Source organism: Rhamphochromis longiceps, linkage group LG2 (assembly GCF_057381845.1).
Source record: "Rhamphochromis longiceps isolate RC_006_pf linkage group LG2, R_longiceps_female_GT1.1, whole genome shotgun sequence".
Taxonomy (NCBI): Eukaryota; Metazoa; Chordata; class Actinopteri; order Cichliformes; family Cichlidae; genus Rhamphochromis; species Rhamphochromis longiceps.
Window position 1 is genome coordinate 29,530,704 of NC_140558.1, and position 15,926 is coordinate 29,546,629.

Below are 15,926 nucleotides of genomic sequence, written 5' to 3' on the forward strand. Positions count from 1 at the left end.
GAAATAACGAATGACATGCAATTAAATGTTCATTTGAAGTAAGTTGACTTAAAGTTTACGTACCTAAACACACAAAGAAATAAGTGGTCTAAACTAGAGTGTCTGCTTAGTTTAACAACATTAAGATGAGCTCATGCTCATCCCATTCTGAGATTTTTAAGATCTCTGGCTCTCACTAGCTAGTTTAATTCTACATTAAGACCTCTTAAATAAGGGGAAGGGCGGGTTGCTCACATGTAATTAATGGCCACAAAATATTACACTAAGTTATTAGCCAGCGCTTACCAGCAGTATTATTGGTTGGTTTTTACCTAGAAGGCAAATCATTTTCTCTGAAATGGTACTAATGGTTTCGTCTGACGTATTGTTAGGATAGCTTACATTTTGATCTAGTTGTTCATTTCATTGCACGTAAATGCTTCAAGAATGATTCCTGTTAGACTGGTGTCGGTGCCAGTTATGTTTTCAGTAGGCATTTGGTGTATATACACTTGTCCTGATAAATTTTATTTTAGTTTAACACGATAAAAGATAGATGGTGTTGTACGTGTAAACATGGCAGCGTTGTAGGTGGAGCTGAGCAGGAACAAGTGCTTATGTGTAAACACAGTGAAGGTCTTTTAAATTGATGTTGTGACTGAAATTCTTGACTCATTCACTACTTCCTGCTCTGTTTAGTAGTTATATGTAGAGGATTATACACAGGAGAGGGGATTTGGTGACGGCTGATATCTAACCTATTTATTCCTGTTTAGTGAATGAAGTGCTTGTGTTCTCTGAGGAAAAACACGATAAAGTAAAACATTAATGATCAACTTCCTTGACCTCTTTGCTTGTGCATATGAGACTGTTGTGAAATCTTTGTCTGAGAGCAGTGCTAAGTTTAGCCCGAGTCAGTGGTGAGAAAACACAACCTTAAGGACTGAAGCTGTCTTGTGCCTGGTTAATGGATGGGTTGAAGTTGAGGCCGAAAGGTTTAAAGCCAACTTTATTTATTTTTTTCCCTTTTTTTTTTTTTCTTTCTTTTTTTTTTTTTTCTTTCCCTTCATTTTTACACACGTTTGTAAAATGCACACTGTTACTCCTCTCACAAGTGGTTTGCTGGTTTGGAAATGTTCATTGTTTTCCTTTGAGAGATCTTCCTCTGTAGGTCATTAGCAAAAGCAGTTGTTTTCATTTTGCTGCTGCTTGCCTTTCACTCTGGTCATTGACTTTTCTTCTTTTTCATGACAAAATAGACACACAGACTTTTTTTTTTTCCTGTCATATTGCATTGTTTTCTTCAGTTCTTCTCTTGCTTGCTGGCCACTGTTCCTAACACATCATTTTCTCTCATGGTCACTGCTTTTTACCCATCTATAATTCACACAGGATGAGACAGTTTTCTCTTCGAACATTAACAGCTTGAATCTACATTGGTTCGTATACACTACTGATCAAAAGTTTGGAACGAATCTGAACGTGCTAAAATATTTAAAGAAGCATGAAAAGAAGAGAAAGGATCTTATTTTCATGTTCATTATTTAACCTTGAAGTATTGAAGCACATCAATTCTGAGATCGGTCCATCTGTCAGTCAAGGCAGAGGAAATGTGTCTAGGAAAGTGTGAGATTTGAACAAGAAAAGTTTTATTTCCAAACTACTTGTTTTAATAAAACACCAGTTTGCTGGTATTGTTATAATGAAATCACCACCAAAGTAATGCTAATTGTCAGTCCTATTGTAGGACGCTAGACTGTAACATACAGGAAGTGCACATTAATATTAAACTAATTTAACTTGAAGTCATTTTCAAGAAGCTTGTCTTTACGGCAAAATTATATTCAGTAAATATCAGAATTTCTCAGCAGTGTTACATTGCAGTTCATTTAATGACTTAAGGAAAACTGCAAAATTTTGACTCCAAACCTTTGAGCCTTGGTGTATACAACAGCTTCATTTCACTGGTATTATTGTTCTGAACTACTGAAGTACTGTGCAAACGTCTCAAGTCATTTCTTTTTATTTTGTTTCCAATGAGCCAAAGTGTCGTGTCATTTTTTTTAAAAAAATTTTTTTAAATATATTTTATTTTTAAATAATCTTGAGCAATAGGTCTCCAGGCTTTCTAAATGGCTCCGTTTGACATTGGCCAGTACTTGTACCTGATTGTTTTACAGAGGATTTGTTTTCCTCCAAAGAAGAGATTTGAATGTCCTTCAAGAACTATTAATGAAGACTACTTACGGAAAGCCTGACTAAGGGTTCCGGCTGTGTTGGGGGAAAAAATGGCAAATACTGACTTAAAAACTCGTTAGATTTGTACAAAACTATTTGTTATGTTTGTACATCTCAATAAATCGCTGCACCTTTTTCCCGTTTTCCTAGCCCAACATAAAGAAATGAAGACTGACTTGAGACTTTTGCACAGCACAGTAGATACTCCCAATATTCCCCTTTTATTGTGTACCTTACTATTTGATAAAGAAATTGCGACTCTTAGGTGGTTTATTGAAAAAAGATATATTAAGCCACATTAACAAATGCTTGTGTTTTCTGTGTGATTTTTTTTTTTTTTTTTTTTTTTTTTTTTCTTCTTCCCTATTCATTTTTAAATTTTTATTTTATTTTTTTCTTTATTGATTTTTTTCCCTCTTTGTGTTTGCTGCTACTAACCCTGGATTGGATTTGCTGGACTGGACTTGCTTCTTCATCTGGTCTGGTGTGGTTGTGCTCCCCTGTGGTTTGCATTGCCCTATGCACCTCTGCCCTTTTGGTGTTCGGCAGGCATCGGTAAACTGTCCACTGCCGATGGTAAAGCTTTTGCAGACCCCGAGGTGCTACGGCGACTGACGTCATCTGTGAGTTGTGCCCTGGACGAGGCCGCAGCCGCCCTCACCCGGATGAGAGCTGAAAACACACTCAATGCCGGCCAAGCAGACAAGTATGTATCTCGCTCACACCATCAACTCACTGCTTCATAAACAATACCTATGAGCATGCGTGTGTGTCTCTTTGCTGCCTGGAAGTAATTGTGTTGTTGTGAGGGGTGCGTGTGTTCACCTGCCACAGTGGCAGTAATTGTAGCAGTCTGGTTATTTTCAGCCGTAGTTTAGCAGAGGCGTGTTCGGATGGGGATGTCAACGCCGTGCGCAAATTGCTGGATGAGGGCCGGAGCGTCAATGAGCACACGGAGGAAGGGGAGAGCTTGCTGTGTCTCGCCTGCTCGGCTGGCTATTATGAACTTGCACAGGTATGGAAGAGGTTAGATTGGTGTCCAGATTAAGTTCCTGCTAAATACTTAAGGGGCTGTATTCCTTTGACAAGCCTATGAATATATATTTACGTTTTTTTTCTTCTTCTGTTTTCTATTCTTAGGTTTTGTTGGCTATGCATGCCAATGTGGAGGACAGGGGCATCAAGGGGGATATAACACCACTCATGGCTGCTGCCAGTGGAGGTTATGTGGACATTGTCAAACTACTACTTGTCCATGGGGCAGATGTCAATGCCCAGTCCTCTACTGGTAAGACTACTTTAACTTCTCTATTTATAAACCATTTAATGTGACTTCAAAACACACGGTATAATCTCACTTTTGTCTTTCAGGCAACACAGCTTTGACGTATGCATGTGCCGGTGGCTTCGTGGATGTGGTGAAGGTGCTGCTCAAAGAGGGTGCTAACATTGAGGACCACAACGAGAACGGACACACACCTCTCATGGAGGCGGCCAGTGCTGGCCACGTAGAAGTGGCCAGGGTACTATTGGAGTATGGCGCTGGCATCAACACACACTCCAATGAGTTCAAGGAGAGTGCTCTCACACTTGCATGCTACAAAGGTCAGTACTTAAGTATGGAACTTGTATCCCTAGGTTAGTTTTTATGTTGAGGGTTTATTTTTAGAAAGGAATAAATGCGCATTGTCCTTTTACTTTTTTTTTTTTTAGTTGTTATGCAATTTAGCGCCCTCGTTACAAAGACTTGGGCTAATACTGTTGTAAAATAAAGCTCTTACATAAGTTCTGTTAGCTATCCTAACAGTCAGCTACTCTTTAAAATTCAGCTGGTTATTTTATTTTTCATTTTAATGAAATGTTTTTTAAAAAAAGTCTACATCTTAAGATCAGTAAAATTGGCGTACTTGCAGTCGACTCTGAACTGATCTAACTTGTTACTTTCCCCCAGTGGCAGGCTACTCCCATAACCTTGTCCAAAGGCCTGTAAAAGATTAATTACATTGATTTTGTTTGTCCTCTGCAGGTCACTTGGATATGGTGCGTTTTCTCTTGGAGGCCGGAGCAGACCAGGAACACAAAACGGATGAGATGCATACGGCACTGATGGAGGCCTGCATGGTAAGCATCTGACCTAAAACCTCACTTCACATTTCACACCTCAAACCACTTGTTATGACTTTGTATTTGTAACTATAAACAGACAGTACATACGTTGAAGTAATCGGCATGGTCAAGAATGAATTGCTTTATATATCTTAGACTCCCTTTTGTGTCTCAGTACAGCTCAAACAAAATAAACTTTAATATTAAATTTGAAAAAAAATAACATCAGAAACATAACAGCGGGTCTTATTCAGTGTCCAAACCCAACAGAGTTCTGCTAATGGTTGGGTACTCGCATGGTTAAGTGGGAGAAAAGTGGACTGAAAGAAGATTTTAATAATTTACACCATCTCCCCTGTGCTAATTGGTTTTTATCTTGTTTGCAGATCAGTCGTGCTAAATAATTGTGGAAGGGGTGTGCAGTTTTCTGGAAACATTAATTGTGCTATTGTTGATGGAAATGTACAGCAATGTTTTTAGATGCCTCTTTCATCAGTCTGCTAAAATGTCACTACTTTCTCGTTTTAAACACTTTTTCAAATTGATGGTTTAAATTCATGTAGCTTGACTAGAAATTGATACGTGTATTTATTCAGGTGCTTATCTCTATATTCTCTGTGTGTCTCGCTGTCCCAGGATGGCCATGTGGAGGTGGCACGGCTGCTGTTGGACAGCGGCGCGCAAGTCAACATGCCAGCTGATTCCTTTGAGTCGCCCCTTACCCTGGCAGCTTGTGGAGGACATGTGGAGCTGGCAGCCTTGCTTATAGAGAGAGGAGCCAACTTGGAGGAGGTATGCAAAGATACACTAAAACAAAATGGAAAAAAATTGTATAGCTGTAGATACATTTGCTGTGAAGATATACTATAAATGCTCCAAACCAAAAAGTGTCGGTCCTTTTTAAACAAAAGTGTTTGCTTCCAAAATTGGAAAACGGCTAATTTTTCACTGTTATCTAAAATGTAAATGACAACATTGATGTAACTGGCTAAATGCAGTTGGATGACAATTTCTATCCACATAAACACAAGTCAGGGTTGTGTCCGTGTAACCTGCGAGTCATTTTCACCCTTATGTTTTCTGATCTGATGATGCTTCTGTTTGTGTCCAGGTTAATGATGAGGGCTACACTCCCCTGATGGAGGCAGCCAGAGAAGGCCATGAGGAGATGGTAGCACTGCTGCTGGCTCAAGGTAGCAGCATTTGTTCTTGCATCTCTGAAACACCATAAAAAAAACAAAAACAACTAACAATTTTGACATGATCACAGTCTGTTATCATTATGTTTTCCCATTTTAGTAGCTGAATATAACAAAACTGGTCTTGCTCTGTCGTCTAGGTGCTAACATCAATGCCCAGACAGAGGAAACCCAGGAGACCGCTTTGACCCTAGCATGTTGTGGAGGCTTTTTAGAAGTGGCTGACTTCCTCATTAAGGCAGGGGCAGACATTGAGCTGGGCTGCTCTACCCCGCTAATGGAAGCTGCACAAGAAGGCCATCTGGAATTGGTGAAGTACCTACTGGCTGCAGGTGGGCAAGGAAGAAGATGCAGCAATGGTAGAAAGAAAAGACACATCAAAAATGTCTTAGACTCTTGAGCTCACACTCCTGTAACTTTTTCTCGTTCAGGAGCAAACGTTCATGCCACGACGGCAACTGGCGATACAGCACTGACGTATGCGTGTGAGAACGGACACACTGATGTGGCAGACGTGCTACTGCAGGCTGGAGCCAATTTGGTACGCCGTACTCTTAAATCCTCTTAGTCACTTATGATTTGCCCTGCTTTAAAAAAAAAAAAAAAAAGTATTTACATTGGTTCAAGTGACAGCGGGGCAAGAAAAGATGTGTAAAAGTTTTTTGTGTGTAAATGTATATTGATTGAACTGAGCATCTTCTATTGTGTGAAGCAAGACCTTGACCTTGTAGAACCTGCACCTACAGCAGCAGTTTTCAAGATGAATACAGATTATAGCCATTTTGTTTAACTTCTGTGTTGAACTCAACAAATCCACTTCATCTTTTTCCTTTAGGAGCATGAGTCTGAAGGGGGACGGACGCCCTTAATGAAGGCAGCGAGGGCAGGGCATCTCTGTACAGTGCAGTTTCTTATCAGCAAAGGTGCGTAACTGAGTAGCTCTTGGATTTAAATACAGGTATTTGAGGGGGGAAAAATGCATATCTAACCTGTAGAGTCAGAGAATTGCCTCTCTTGAAAGGGGAAGTAGATCGTTTATATGGGAGGGTTTTGTTTTGTTTGTTTTTTTTCTGCACATCTGTCACTTAATTTATTCACTTCAATTAATCATAGTTTATTTCATTGCATGAAGGTATGAGAAGTTTAAAATTTCACCTGAAAATTGTTTTTTCCACCATTACGCTTAAAGTGGAAGACCAGCAATTGTTATTGTGTCCAGGTTAATGATGAACCCCATTATTGAATATCTGGCTGTAGATATGCATTATCATTACTCTTATAATATATACATTTGTCTTTGTCTGTGTTAGGTGCTAATGTGAACAGAGCCACTGCCAATAATGATCACACGGTGGTTTCTCTGGCCTGTGCTGGAGGACATTTGGCTGTGGTGGAGCTGCTGCTGGCGCATGGGGCGGATCCTACTCACAGACTCAAAGTAATGCACCCAGTCTGGATTAACACCAGCTGCTTTAATAACGATTATGCTCATTTGCATGTGTTTAATGATAATGCTGATAGAGAAAAACATGCCATGTTTTTTCTTTGTAGGATGGCTCAACCATGTTGATAGAAGCTGCTAAGGGTGGCCACACCAATGTGGTTTCCTACCTGTTGGATTACCCCAACAACATCCTGTCTGTCCCAGCCCCGGACCTCTCCCAACTCACTCCCCCATCGCAAGATGCCTCTCAGGTATATGCAGCAACATGATAACCCCCCCCCCTTTTTTAATTTTATTTTCTTTTTTAACTAACATTTTTGCAAGCATGGCTGTTTTCTTTCTTTCTTTTTTCCATTGCTTTAACACAACATATCCTCTGTCATAACAGGTTCCTCGTGTCCCATTCCAAGCTCTCGCCATGGTAGTGCCCCCTCAGGAGCCAGACAGAACCCCATCAAACATCGCTACGCCCCCTCCCGTCTCTAGTAAAGGTAAACTGTTCTAGGTACCCGCTCGGTATACTTAAAAGGTTCTACTTACAAAGTGCACACTTCACTGAGCTGTAGATATATTTATTTTGCCATTTTTTAAATCTCAACATCTTTGATGTGTTTTGTTCAAATTCAGGCGTGTCCAAACAGAGACAAGCAGCCCTTCAGCCCGGTGTCCCCAGCTCTGTTGGCCGGGGACCTGAAGCAGAGCCTCTGCCACCCTTCCACTTGTGCCAGCCCCTAGAGTGCATTGTGGAGGAGACGGAGGGAAAGCTGAATGAACTGGGCCAGAGAATTAGCGCTATTGAGAAAGCCCAGCTAGAGTCGCTAGAACTCATTCAGGGGGAGCCGCTCACCAAAGACAAGATTGAGGAGCTGAAGAAGAGCCGAGAGGAGCAGGTATAATCCATCATCCACTTAAGATCTGGTCTCATTTTGATCTTAAGTTAGGTAGCCTTTAACTTGTAAGCTAATTGACCCTTCAGTGCTCCCCCCCCGTATGCATAGCAACATATCACAAGTTAGTCAAACAAGGATGTGACTCTTCCTTAGGTTCAGAAGAAAAAGAAAATCTTGAAGGAGCTGCAGAAGGTGGAGCGTCAGCTGCAGCTGAAAACACAGCAACAGTTCACCAAAGAGTACATGGAGGCAAAGGGCTTAGAGCAGCAGGAGGCTGGACAGAGCCAGGGTCCGGGCCCGGGGCCTGGATGTGCATCGTCTGTTCCAGTGCCTCTTCTCACCACACCGGGTGCACAAGTACACAGTGGCTCTGACAAGGACGAGGAGACAAGCAAAGATGGGGAACAGGAAGAGCCGGAGGATGACGTCGAAGAGGTGAATTTTTTTTGTATTTGTTTTCTTTGTTTGAATAATGTTTGTTCCCTAGCACTGTCCTAACAGATCCGAGAGACTTAATATGCTCTCTGTATTCTTTCAGGAAGAGGAAGATGATGATGAAGAGGGCTCAGAGGAAGAACCAGATGGAGAAGAGGATGATTACCCCAAGCTTCCTCAGGTGGACACAATCATGGGTCACAGGGATGGGTCGCAGTCACGACAGCAGCCGCCTCTTCCCCCTTCGCCACAGACCCAGCCCCAGCCGCCTCCTCCCCCTCTTCAGGCAGCCTTCGTTCCTATCCAACCTCTGCCAGACTACAACCCTGCAGACTACCCAGGAAGTACCAGTCCAGAGCTGCAGAGGGTACTAGTAGGGCAGCAGATGTTGGGGCAGCAGCAGGGTCAGCAGCTGGCTGGGTTAAGCCCAGGAATGATACCTCAACAGGCTCCAGATGGGCTCTTGGTAGCTACACCTGCACAGACGCTCACAGACACACTGGACGACATCATGGCAGGCAAGTACTCAGAAGTTTAACTGTTGGGCGTGAGATGCGAGACTGTGCTCTACAAAGTTTTGTTTTTCCTTTTTTTTGGAGGTGGTGCTTACATTTGTTTTTGTTTCTTTCTTGCAGCTGTGAGCAGCCGCGTGCCCATGCTGAACACTACATCTTCACCCACACCCCTTTCCCAGCCGCCCACACAGACGCCCGCAAACATCGCCTCTCCCCCTTCAGTCCTACCCCTTTACCCCTCTGTTGACATAGACGCACATGTAAGCCAGTTTGACACGACAGTATACATATTGTGATAATCCAAGTTAATACGTTTATGTAAAAAGTAATATGCCCTGTTAAGAGAGAGTGTTTTCTTCACAGACGGAGAGTAATCATGATACGGCCCTGACGCTGGCGTGTGCAGGAGGACACGAGGAGCTTGTGTCTGTCCTGATTTCACGGGGAGCCAACATTGAGCACCGGGATAAAAAAGGTATCTTAGAAAGATGATTAGTCTTCTGATAGTATGGCAGTCTGGAGGGTTAGAGTTTAATTTTAATTCAAAATAGTTTCATTTAACAAAGGACTCATTATTTCTGTTCTCTACAGGCTTTACGCCGCTGATCCTGGCCGCCACTGCTGGCCATGTAGGCGTGGTTGAGGTACTCCTGGACAAAGGGGGTGATATTGAGGCTCAATCAGAGAGAACCAAAGACACACCCCTCTCCCTGGCCTGCTCTGGGGGACGCCAGGAGGTATAAAACTGTTTCAGTTTACTCTCACAGTCATGACATTCCTATACTCCTGCCGCTAACACCATTATCATCCATGTTGGTAAGGTTGTTGAGTTGCTGCTGCTGCGGGGAGCCAATAAGGAACACCGCAATGTCTCAGACTACACGCCTCTCAGCCTGGCTGCCTCTGGGGGTTATGTCAACATCATCAAAATACTCCTCAATGCTGGTGCCGAGATTAACTCCAGGTGAGCAACAACTGATACCATACATGTAGCATTTTCTCTGTTTTACGCTTCTTTTCTAAAGACTCTATTTCACTCTTTTCAGGACTGGCAGTAAGCTGGGAATCTCTCCTTTGATGCTGGCAGCTATGAACGGTCATGTGCCAGCAGTGAAGCTGTTGCTGGATATGGGTTCAGACATCAATGCCCAGATTGAGACCAACAGAAACACAGCTCTGACCCTAGCCTGCTTTCAGGGGCGGGCTGAGGTCGTCAGTCTGCTGCTAGATCGCAAGGCCAACGTAGAGCATCGTGCTAAGGTGAAGACTCGTGATCACATATAGCAGGACTCTGCTGCCACATTCAGAAAGTCAAATATCTCAGGGAGGTTTCTGAGTCGAGTGCACTGTGAAGTATCTGCAGGGACACCTTAATAAGAGCTGGTTGAATTAGCTTAATAATAAGAGAAGTTATTTAGTGCTTCCTTCATTGCCTTCTTTAGCAAAATGAACATGGTTTAAGAATGGAAATGAGACAACAAAAGAAATCATCTATATATATTTTACTTCAATTACAGATGATCTAAAGGCAGAGTTGAGGAACTAGGAGTAGATGGAACAAAAATCAACCATCACAAGCATTTCACCATTTATGTTCCTGTTTGTTTAAAATCTGAGCAATGAAGTGACATTTTTCTTTGTATGTAAAATGGATTAAACAATCCAATAAGAATAGACTGATTAAACTATTTGGGATGAGTTTTTGGTCCCATTTCAGGACTTGAGTTTCATCATAGCAGACTCAGTCCCGGCACCAGTACACGTTTCTTTTGTTAAATCCTTAAATTCTTCTTTTCCTTATCCTATGATGTTTGTAAAATAGTAAAAAATAATTACAAAAGAAGGTGGGAAGTAATTTTTTGGGACTGGTTGACCCACCAATTATCTTCACCATGGTTGAGCTAGGATTTACTTATTATACTTATATCCATCCTTTTACAGAGCTTGACATAATGGTGTGTGCTGACTACACAACCTGTTTATTATACAACCTTAAGCCCCCTAACTTCTCCCACTGACTCCGTGTCATGTATGAATTATTGGACGATACAAACACTATTTTTATCCTTTCGGGTTACCCTCTTGGCCTTCTTAATAACTGATCGGTTTAAACAGACTGGTCTTACCCCGCTGATGGAGGCAGCATCAGGAGGTTATGCAGAGGTGGGCCGAGTGCTGCTGGACAAAGGCGCCGATGTCAACGCTCCCCCTGTTCCTTCATCCAGAGATACTGCTCTCACCATTGCTGCCGACAAGGGCCACTACAAGTTCTGTGAGCTGCTCATCAACAGGTGAGGACTGTTTTGAGTTAAATCTCACTGTGATTCATCATTTAAGGGAATTGGGTTGAATGCAAGTTTATTTCTTAGTGAAGCAGATGTTTTAAGCCACGCTCTTTCTGTTTTGTTTTTTTTTCTTTCTTGTTTTTGCTTTTAAAAACCAGATGCTTGCCATAAATTGTGTTCTGTCTTCTAACCTCATTAGCAAGGTGGCTTTCATTAACTGATGAAGGCAACAATTCTGTCTTATTTCAGAGGTGCGCATATTGACGTACGAAACAAGAAAGGGAACACTCCCCTCTGGCTGGCAGCGAATGGTGGTCATTTTGACGTGGTCCAGCTCCTGGTGCACGCCAGTGCTGATGTAGATGCTGCTGACAACCGAAAGATCACCCCGCTCATGGCTGCTTTTCGTAAGGTGCGCAGTTGAAGAAGACCTAAGAACGTTGCTTTGTTCTGCTCCACTTTAGGACGACTGCAGTTACTAATTCTTTACTTAAAATTTCAGGGTCACGTGAAGGTGGTGCAGTATCTTGTGAAGGAGGTCAACCAGTTCCCGTCAGATATTGAGTGCATGAGATATATCGCCACCATTGCTGACAAGGTAGGTATTGTTTGCATTTCAGTCAGTAGTCACCTACAGAACCTTTAGAGGAATATGCAGAGCTAAAACTCCAAATGTGACCCTGCAGGAGCTGCTGAAGAAGTGTCACCAGTGCATGGAGACCATTGTCAAAGCTAAAGACCAGCAGGCTGCCGAGGCCAACAAGAACGCTACCATTCTCCTCAAGGAGTTAGACTTGGAGAAGGTAATTTCAGTCACATGTGATAGTGTTTTAGGAGGTAAAAGCATTTTGAATAAAAGGCATAGATAAAAAGAGATTTTATGACTCTTGCAGTCTCGAGAGGAGAGCAAGAAGCAGGCTCTGGCTGCCAAGCGTGAGAAGAGGAAGGAGAAACGCAAGAAGAAGAAGGAGGAGCAGAAGAGGAAACAGGAGGAAGAGGAGGGGCAGAAAACCAAGGAGGAGACATTTGAGATGCAGGAGCAGAAGGAGGATTCCGCTGAAGGTATTGTTTCATTGAAACTTTTAACTCAAAAGTATTTTCATGACTTGGATACATTTTAACTAGAATCTTGTGGCCCGATTCTTCCTAATGCCTGAATTTTACCCTTCGCCTTCCTCAGAAGCAGAGGTTCCAATTGAACCTCCGAGTGCAACTACCACCACCACCATTGGTATATCTGCCACCTCCACCACTTTCACTACAGCTTTTAGTAAGAAGCGAGCGAGTGTGGCCACTACCCCAAGCACCAATCGGAAGAACAAAAAGAACAAGACCAAGGATTCGGTGCCCAATGAACCCATCATATTGCAAGATCCGCAGGTGAGCACTACTCTTTTTAATCTGCCCTGTTTTCATCTCCAGCTTATCCTAAAGATTGAAGAGGGGGAAATGACCAAATGTATGCATTTCTTAACAGGTTGCACTAGCACAGCACAAAGCTGACAAGAACAAGATCCACGGCGAGCCACGGGGTGGGGGTGGGGGAGTGGCAGGCGGCAACAGTGATTCTGACCCCTTGGATAGCACCGACTGTGCCAGTGAGAGCAGCAGCAGTGGGAGCAAGAGTCAGGAGCTCAACTACCTCCCTGACCTCACCTCCTCCGGCACCTCCTCCTCCTCTTCCTCGTCGTCCTCTTCTTCCTCTGCCCCCTCCTCAGGAGCAGTCCAGGCCCTCCTGTCCGGCCCAGAGAAGAGACACAGTTCCCAGACGCAGAGTGACGGCAAAGTGGAAAACAAAGTCACAGTCTCCATCTCAAAACCAACGCAAAAGTGAGTCTCTGATCGAGCGGGCACGTTTGTTGTTTGACATGTACTTTTGTGTGTAACTTTGGATCTTTAGACATAACAACTACTACTTTGTTGCGTCCTATCATGTCTGTAAGCAAACAGTCTGTCTGGTTCCAGAGCTGCAGATGCAAGCGACTCCACCACCAACTCCCTGCCCTCCCCGTTCAAGACCATGGCTCTTCCTGTCACCTCACCCAACAGTAAGCTCAGCCTCACGAGTCCAAAGAGAGGCCAGAAAAGAGAAGAAGGTTGGAAGGAAGTCGTCAGAAGGTCAGTTTATGAGTTTGACTCGACGTGTGCAAATTATCAATAGCAATACTTACTTTTTTGTTCTCCCCATTGTCAAATTTTACTTTTTTCTTTTATTATATTATTATGTATACATCTTAAGGCAAGGCATTGCTTGCACACAAAGCCAATGATTGCATGTTTTTTGATTGAATTAAGAGACAGCTATAGTACAAACATTAATATCATCATTTCACGTGTTCTTTTGAAGATCAAAGAAGCTTTCTGTACCAGCGTCCGTTGTGTCTCGGATCATGGGTCGAGGAGGCTGCAACATAACAGCCATCCAGGATGTGACAGGAGCTCACATTGACGTGGACAAGCAGAAGGACAAGAATGGAGAGAGGATGATCACTATAAGGTAAAAGCAGCACCCTCTGCTGGACTACAAAGCCATTACAGCTAAATTATATCAGATGGACTGGTATATGAAGCCTTTTTTATTTTTTTATTTTTTTATTTTTTTTTGGGGGGGGCATGACAAAATACAGATCTGACATTTAATGTGCGAAATATGCAGATTTTCTTTTGCTAGTATTTTCCTCAAGATACTCCCAGTTCACAAAGCGGAGGTGGAAGAGTGAGATATCATATAAGGAGTCTTTGCAAGACATTGCGTTTTTTCAGAATAAAGGCAAGAAGCATATTTTGGGATTGAACGTATGCAAAGCTTGCCTGTATACCTCTACATAGCCTGCAAAACAGCTTTGCCTCTATTGCTACATATGAACATCCATGCTATTTTGAAAGTATGGGTCAGCCTCTTTAATAGGTTTACTGCTCTTTATTCACATCATGGATGCTTAAGGCTGAAATGAAAATGAGTGATTAAAATGACTTACGAAATTGCGGCGAGCTATACTATATTCAGTGTGTAGAGGGAAAATAATCACATCTAGAAACTTTACTTCCTCTTTGGTGTAGTTTTGCAGCTTAATGTTGTGTATTGAGCTTTTCTGGGTTTGGTGTTTTGTATGAGGTGCAGAACCTAGAGCTACAGTTGGTGGGCAGTTATTTGGCAAAATAATAAATGACATATTTTTAAAACCCTTTTTTTTTTTGCCAGATTTTTTTTTTTTAAGGACATATTTTTGAATAAGCATATTCTGGTGTTTGGTTTCAGAGGAGGCACGGAGTCTACAAGGCATGCAGTCCAGCTGATCAATGCTCTGATCCAGGACCCGGCCAAAGAGCTTGAGGATCTGATTCCCCGGATTCACATCAGAGCACCGGGCTCGAAAACGACCTCAGCTTCCTTCCCCAGTACCATGGGGGCCACCAGTGGTTCAACCACTGGGCCAAAGGCTCTAAGCTCATTGCCCACGTCAACAGGCGTCTCGTTCCAGCCTCCCTCATCCTCGTCTTCATCCTCTTCTCAGGCTGGGGGAAAGATCGGGAAAGGGCTGTCGTCAAACGTCAGGCAGCCTTTCCCAGTGTCCCTGTCCCTGGCATACACCCACCCTCAGCTGGCGCTCCTGGCTGCTCAGACCATGCACCAGATCAGGCACCCTCGTCTACCCATGGCGCAGTTTGGTGGCACCTTCTCTCCTGCTGCTAGCACCTGGGGACCTTTCCCCGTGCGCCCTGTGAGTCCCGGCAGTGCTAACAGCTCCCCCAAACACAGCGGAGGATCCAGTAACACAGGACCACAGGCCAGACCCAACTCGAATCACAGTGAACACAGCAGCACCGCAAGCTCAGGAGTCCCAGTCACGACCACCAATACCGCCACCACCAGTGCTCCCAACACATCCGCTGCTATAGCTACACCTCTTACGCCTAACCCTACTCCATATAATCCCCAACAGAGTGTCGCTACGCCTTCCTCTGTCAGAAAACAGCTCTTTGCCCCAGACCCCAAGCCTGCCGGTGTCACACCCGTTTCTGTTTCGTTGCCTTCCAGTGGCAGTAGTACAGTACGAGGCACCGGCTCTCCCGCACATCACAGTTCCACTACAACTACGGCAAATGCTCCTCAGCAGCCAGTGGGACCCATTTCACAGCCCCCCATCCAGCCAGTTAAAACAGAGCCCAGTGCTGCTCCCCCTGCTGGAAAAGACAAGTCGTCTCTGCCCGTAGAGAGCCAGCCCGCTGCTGTCAGCGAGAGCGGCAACTCTGTGAGTTTCGCGGCCCCTGCCATGTCCTTAGCTCCAAAGCCAGAACCCCGCCAGCAGTTACCTCCCCCTCCCTCCTCTGTACCATCCACAGATGTTCCACAGCCTCACCTCAACCCACAGCCCAGTTCTCACCTACCCACAGCACCTGCTGCTGTTTTCTCGCACAACGTCGTGCACCCCAACAACACAGTACCCCACTTCTCAGCACCTGCGCCCAGAGTCTCCCATCGTATGCAGCCACCAGGGCCTTATTATTCCCTTTCTGAGCAGCAGCAGCAGCAAACACAGCAGCAACAACAGTCTGTATTTGTACCCTTCAGCACTCACCAAGAAGTCCCAAAACAAACCCAAAACCCAACTTCCCAGCCAACAAGTTTGCCTCCACAAGCTCAGACCCAAGCTCAAGCCCAGATCCCAGGCTCCCTTCAGGTCTCTGGTAATCTTGGAATGATGAACGGTTCTCAAATGCAGCATGTCGCCAGTGCAGGCAAGCCTCAGCAGATGCACGCCAACCTCGGTCATACAGGTCTCTTCAGTTTCAGCAGCATCTTTGATAACAGCAACCAGGTAGGCGTAAATAAA

At 43.9% G+C, this 15,926-nt stretch overlaps 1 protein-coding gene across 8 annotated transcripts in view; it reads left to right on the forward strand.

The window, feature by feature from the left end:
- Positions 1 to 15,926, forward strand: part of ankhd1 (ankyrin repeat and KH domain containing 1) — a 33,684-nt gene that overhangs the window by 15,368 nt on the left and 2,390 nt on the right. For 2 of the 8 annotated variants that reach the window (XM_085421812.1, XM_085421820.1), the window contains exons 3-33: positions 2,767 to 2,923; positions 3,070 to 3,232; positions 3,358 to 3,505; positions 3,589 to 3,822; positions 4,244 to 4,336; positions 4,952 to 5,115; positions 5,435 to 5,516; positions 5,663 to 5,854; positions 5,954 to 6,063; positions 6,358 to 6,445; positions 6,833 to 6,960; positions 7,074 to 7,217; positions 7,355 to 7,457; positions 7,594 to 7,856; positions 8,010 to 8,291; positions 8,395 to 8,809; positions 8,927 to 9,066; positions 9,170 to 9,281; positions 9,398 to 9,543; positions 9,628 to 9,770; positions 9,853 to 10,066; positions 10,922 to 11,097; positions 11,341 to 11,503; positions 11,594 to 11,689; positions 11,778 to 11,894; positions 11,985 to 12,153; positions 12,272 to 12,471; positions 12,569 to 12,921; positions 13,057 to 13,209; positions 13,439 to 13,588; positions 14,351 to 15,911. In XM_085421812.1, coding sequence (XP_085277938.1) covers positions 2,767 to 2,923; positions 3,070 to 3,232; positions 3,358 to 3,505; positions 3,589 to 3,822; positions 4,244 to 4,336; positions 4,952 to 5,115; positions 5,435 to 5,516; positions 5,663 to 5,854; positions 5,954 to 6,063; positions 6,358 to 6,445; positions 6,833 to 6,960; positions 7,074 to 7,217; positions 7,355 to 7,457; positions 7,594 to 7,856; positions 8,010 to 8,291; positions 8,395 to 8,809; positions 8,927 to 9,066; positions 9,170 to 9,281; positions 9,398 to 9,543; positions 9,628 to 9,770; positions 9,853 to 10,066; positions 10,922 to 11,097; positions 11,341 to 11,503; positions 11,594 to 11,689; positions 11,778 to 11,894; positions 11,985 to 12,153; positions 12,272 to 12,471; positions 12,569 to 12,921; positions 13,057 to 13,209; positions 13,439 to 13,588; positions 14,351 to 15,911 — 6,659 coding nt within the window. Of the gene's footprint in view, positions 1 to 2,766; positions 2,924 to 3,069; positions 3,233 to 3,357; positions 3,506 to 3,588; positions 3,823 to 4,243; positions 4,339 to 4,951; positions 5,116 to 5,434; positions 5,517 to 5,662; positions 5,855 to 5,953; positions 6,064 to 6,357; positions 6,446 to 6,832; positions 6,961 to 7,073; positions 7,218 to 7,354; positions 7,458 to 7,593; positions 7,857 to 8,009; positions 8,292 to 8,394; positions 8,810 to 8,926; positions 9,067 to 9,169; positions 9,282 to 9,397; positions 9,544 to 9,627; positions 9,771 to 9,852; positions 10,067 to 10,921; positions 11,098 to 11,340; positions 11,504 to 11,593; positions 11,690 to 11,777; positions 11,895 to 11,984; positions 12,154 to 12,271; positions 12,472 to 12,568; positions 12,922 to 13,056; positions 13,210 to 13,438; positions 13,589 to 14,350; positions 15,912 to 15,926 lie in introns of all 8 variants that reach the window. The other 6 variants (XM_085421846.1, XM_085421868.1, XM_085421853.1 and 3 more) reach the window with 5 other exon arrangements.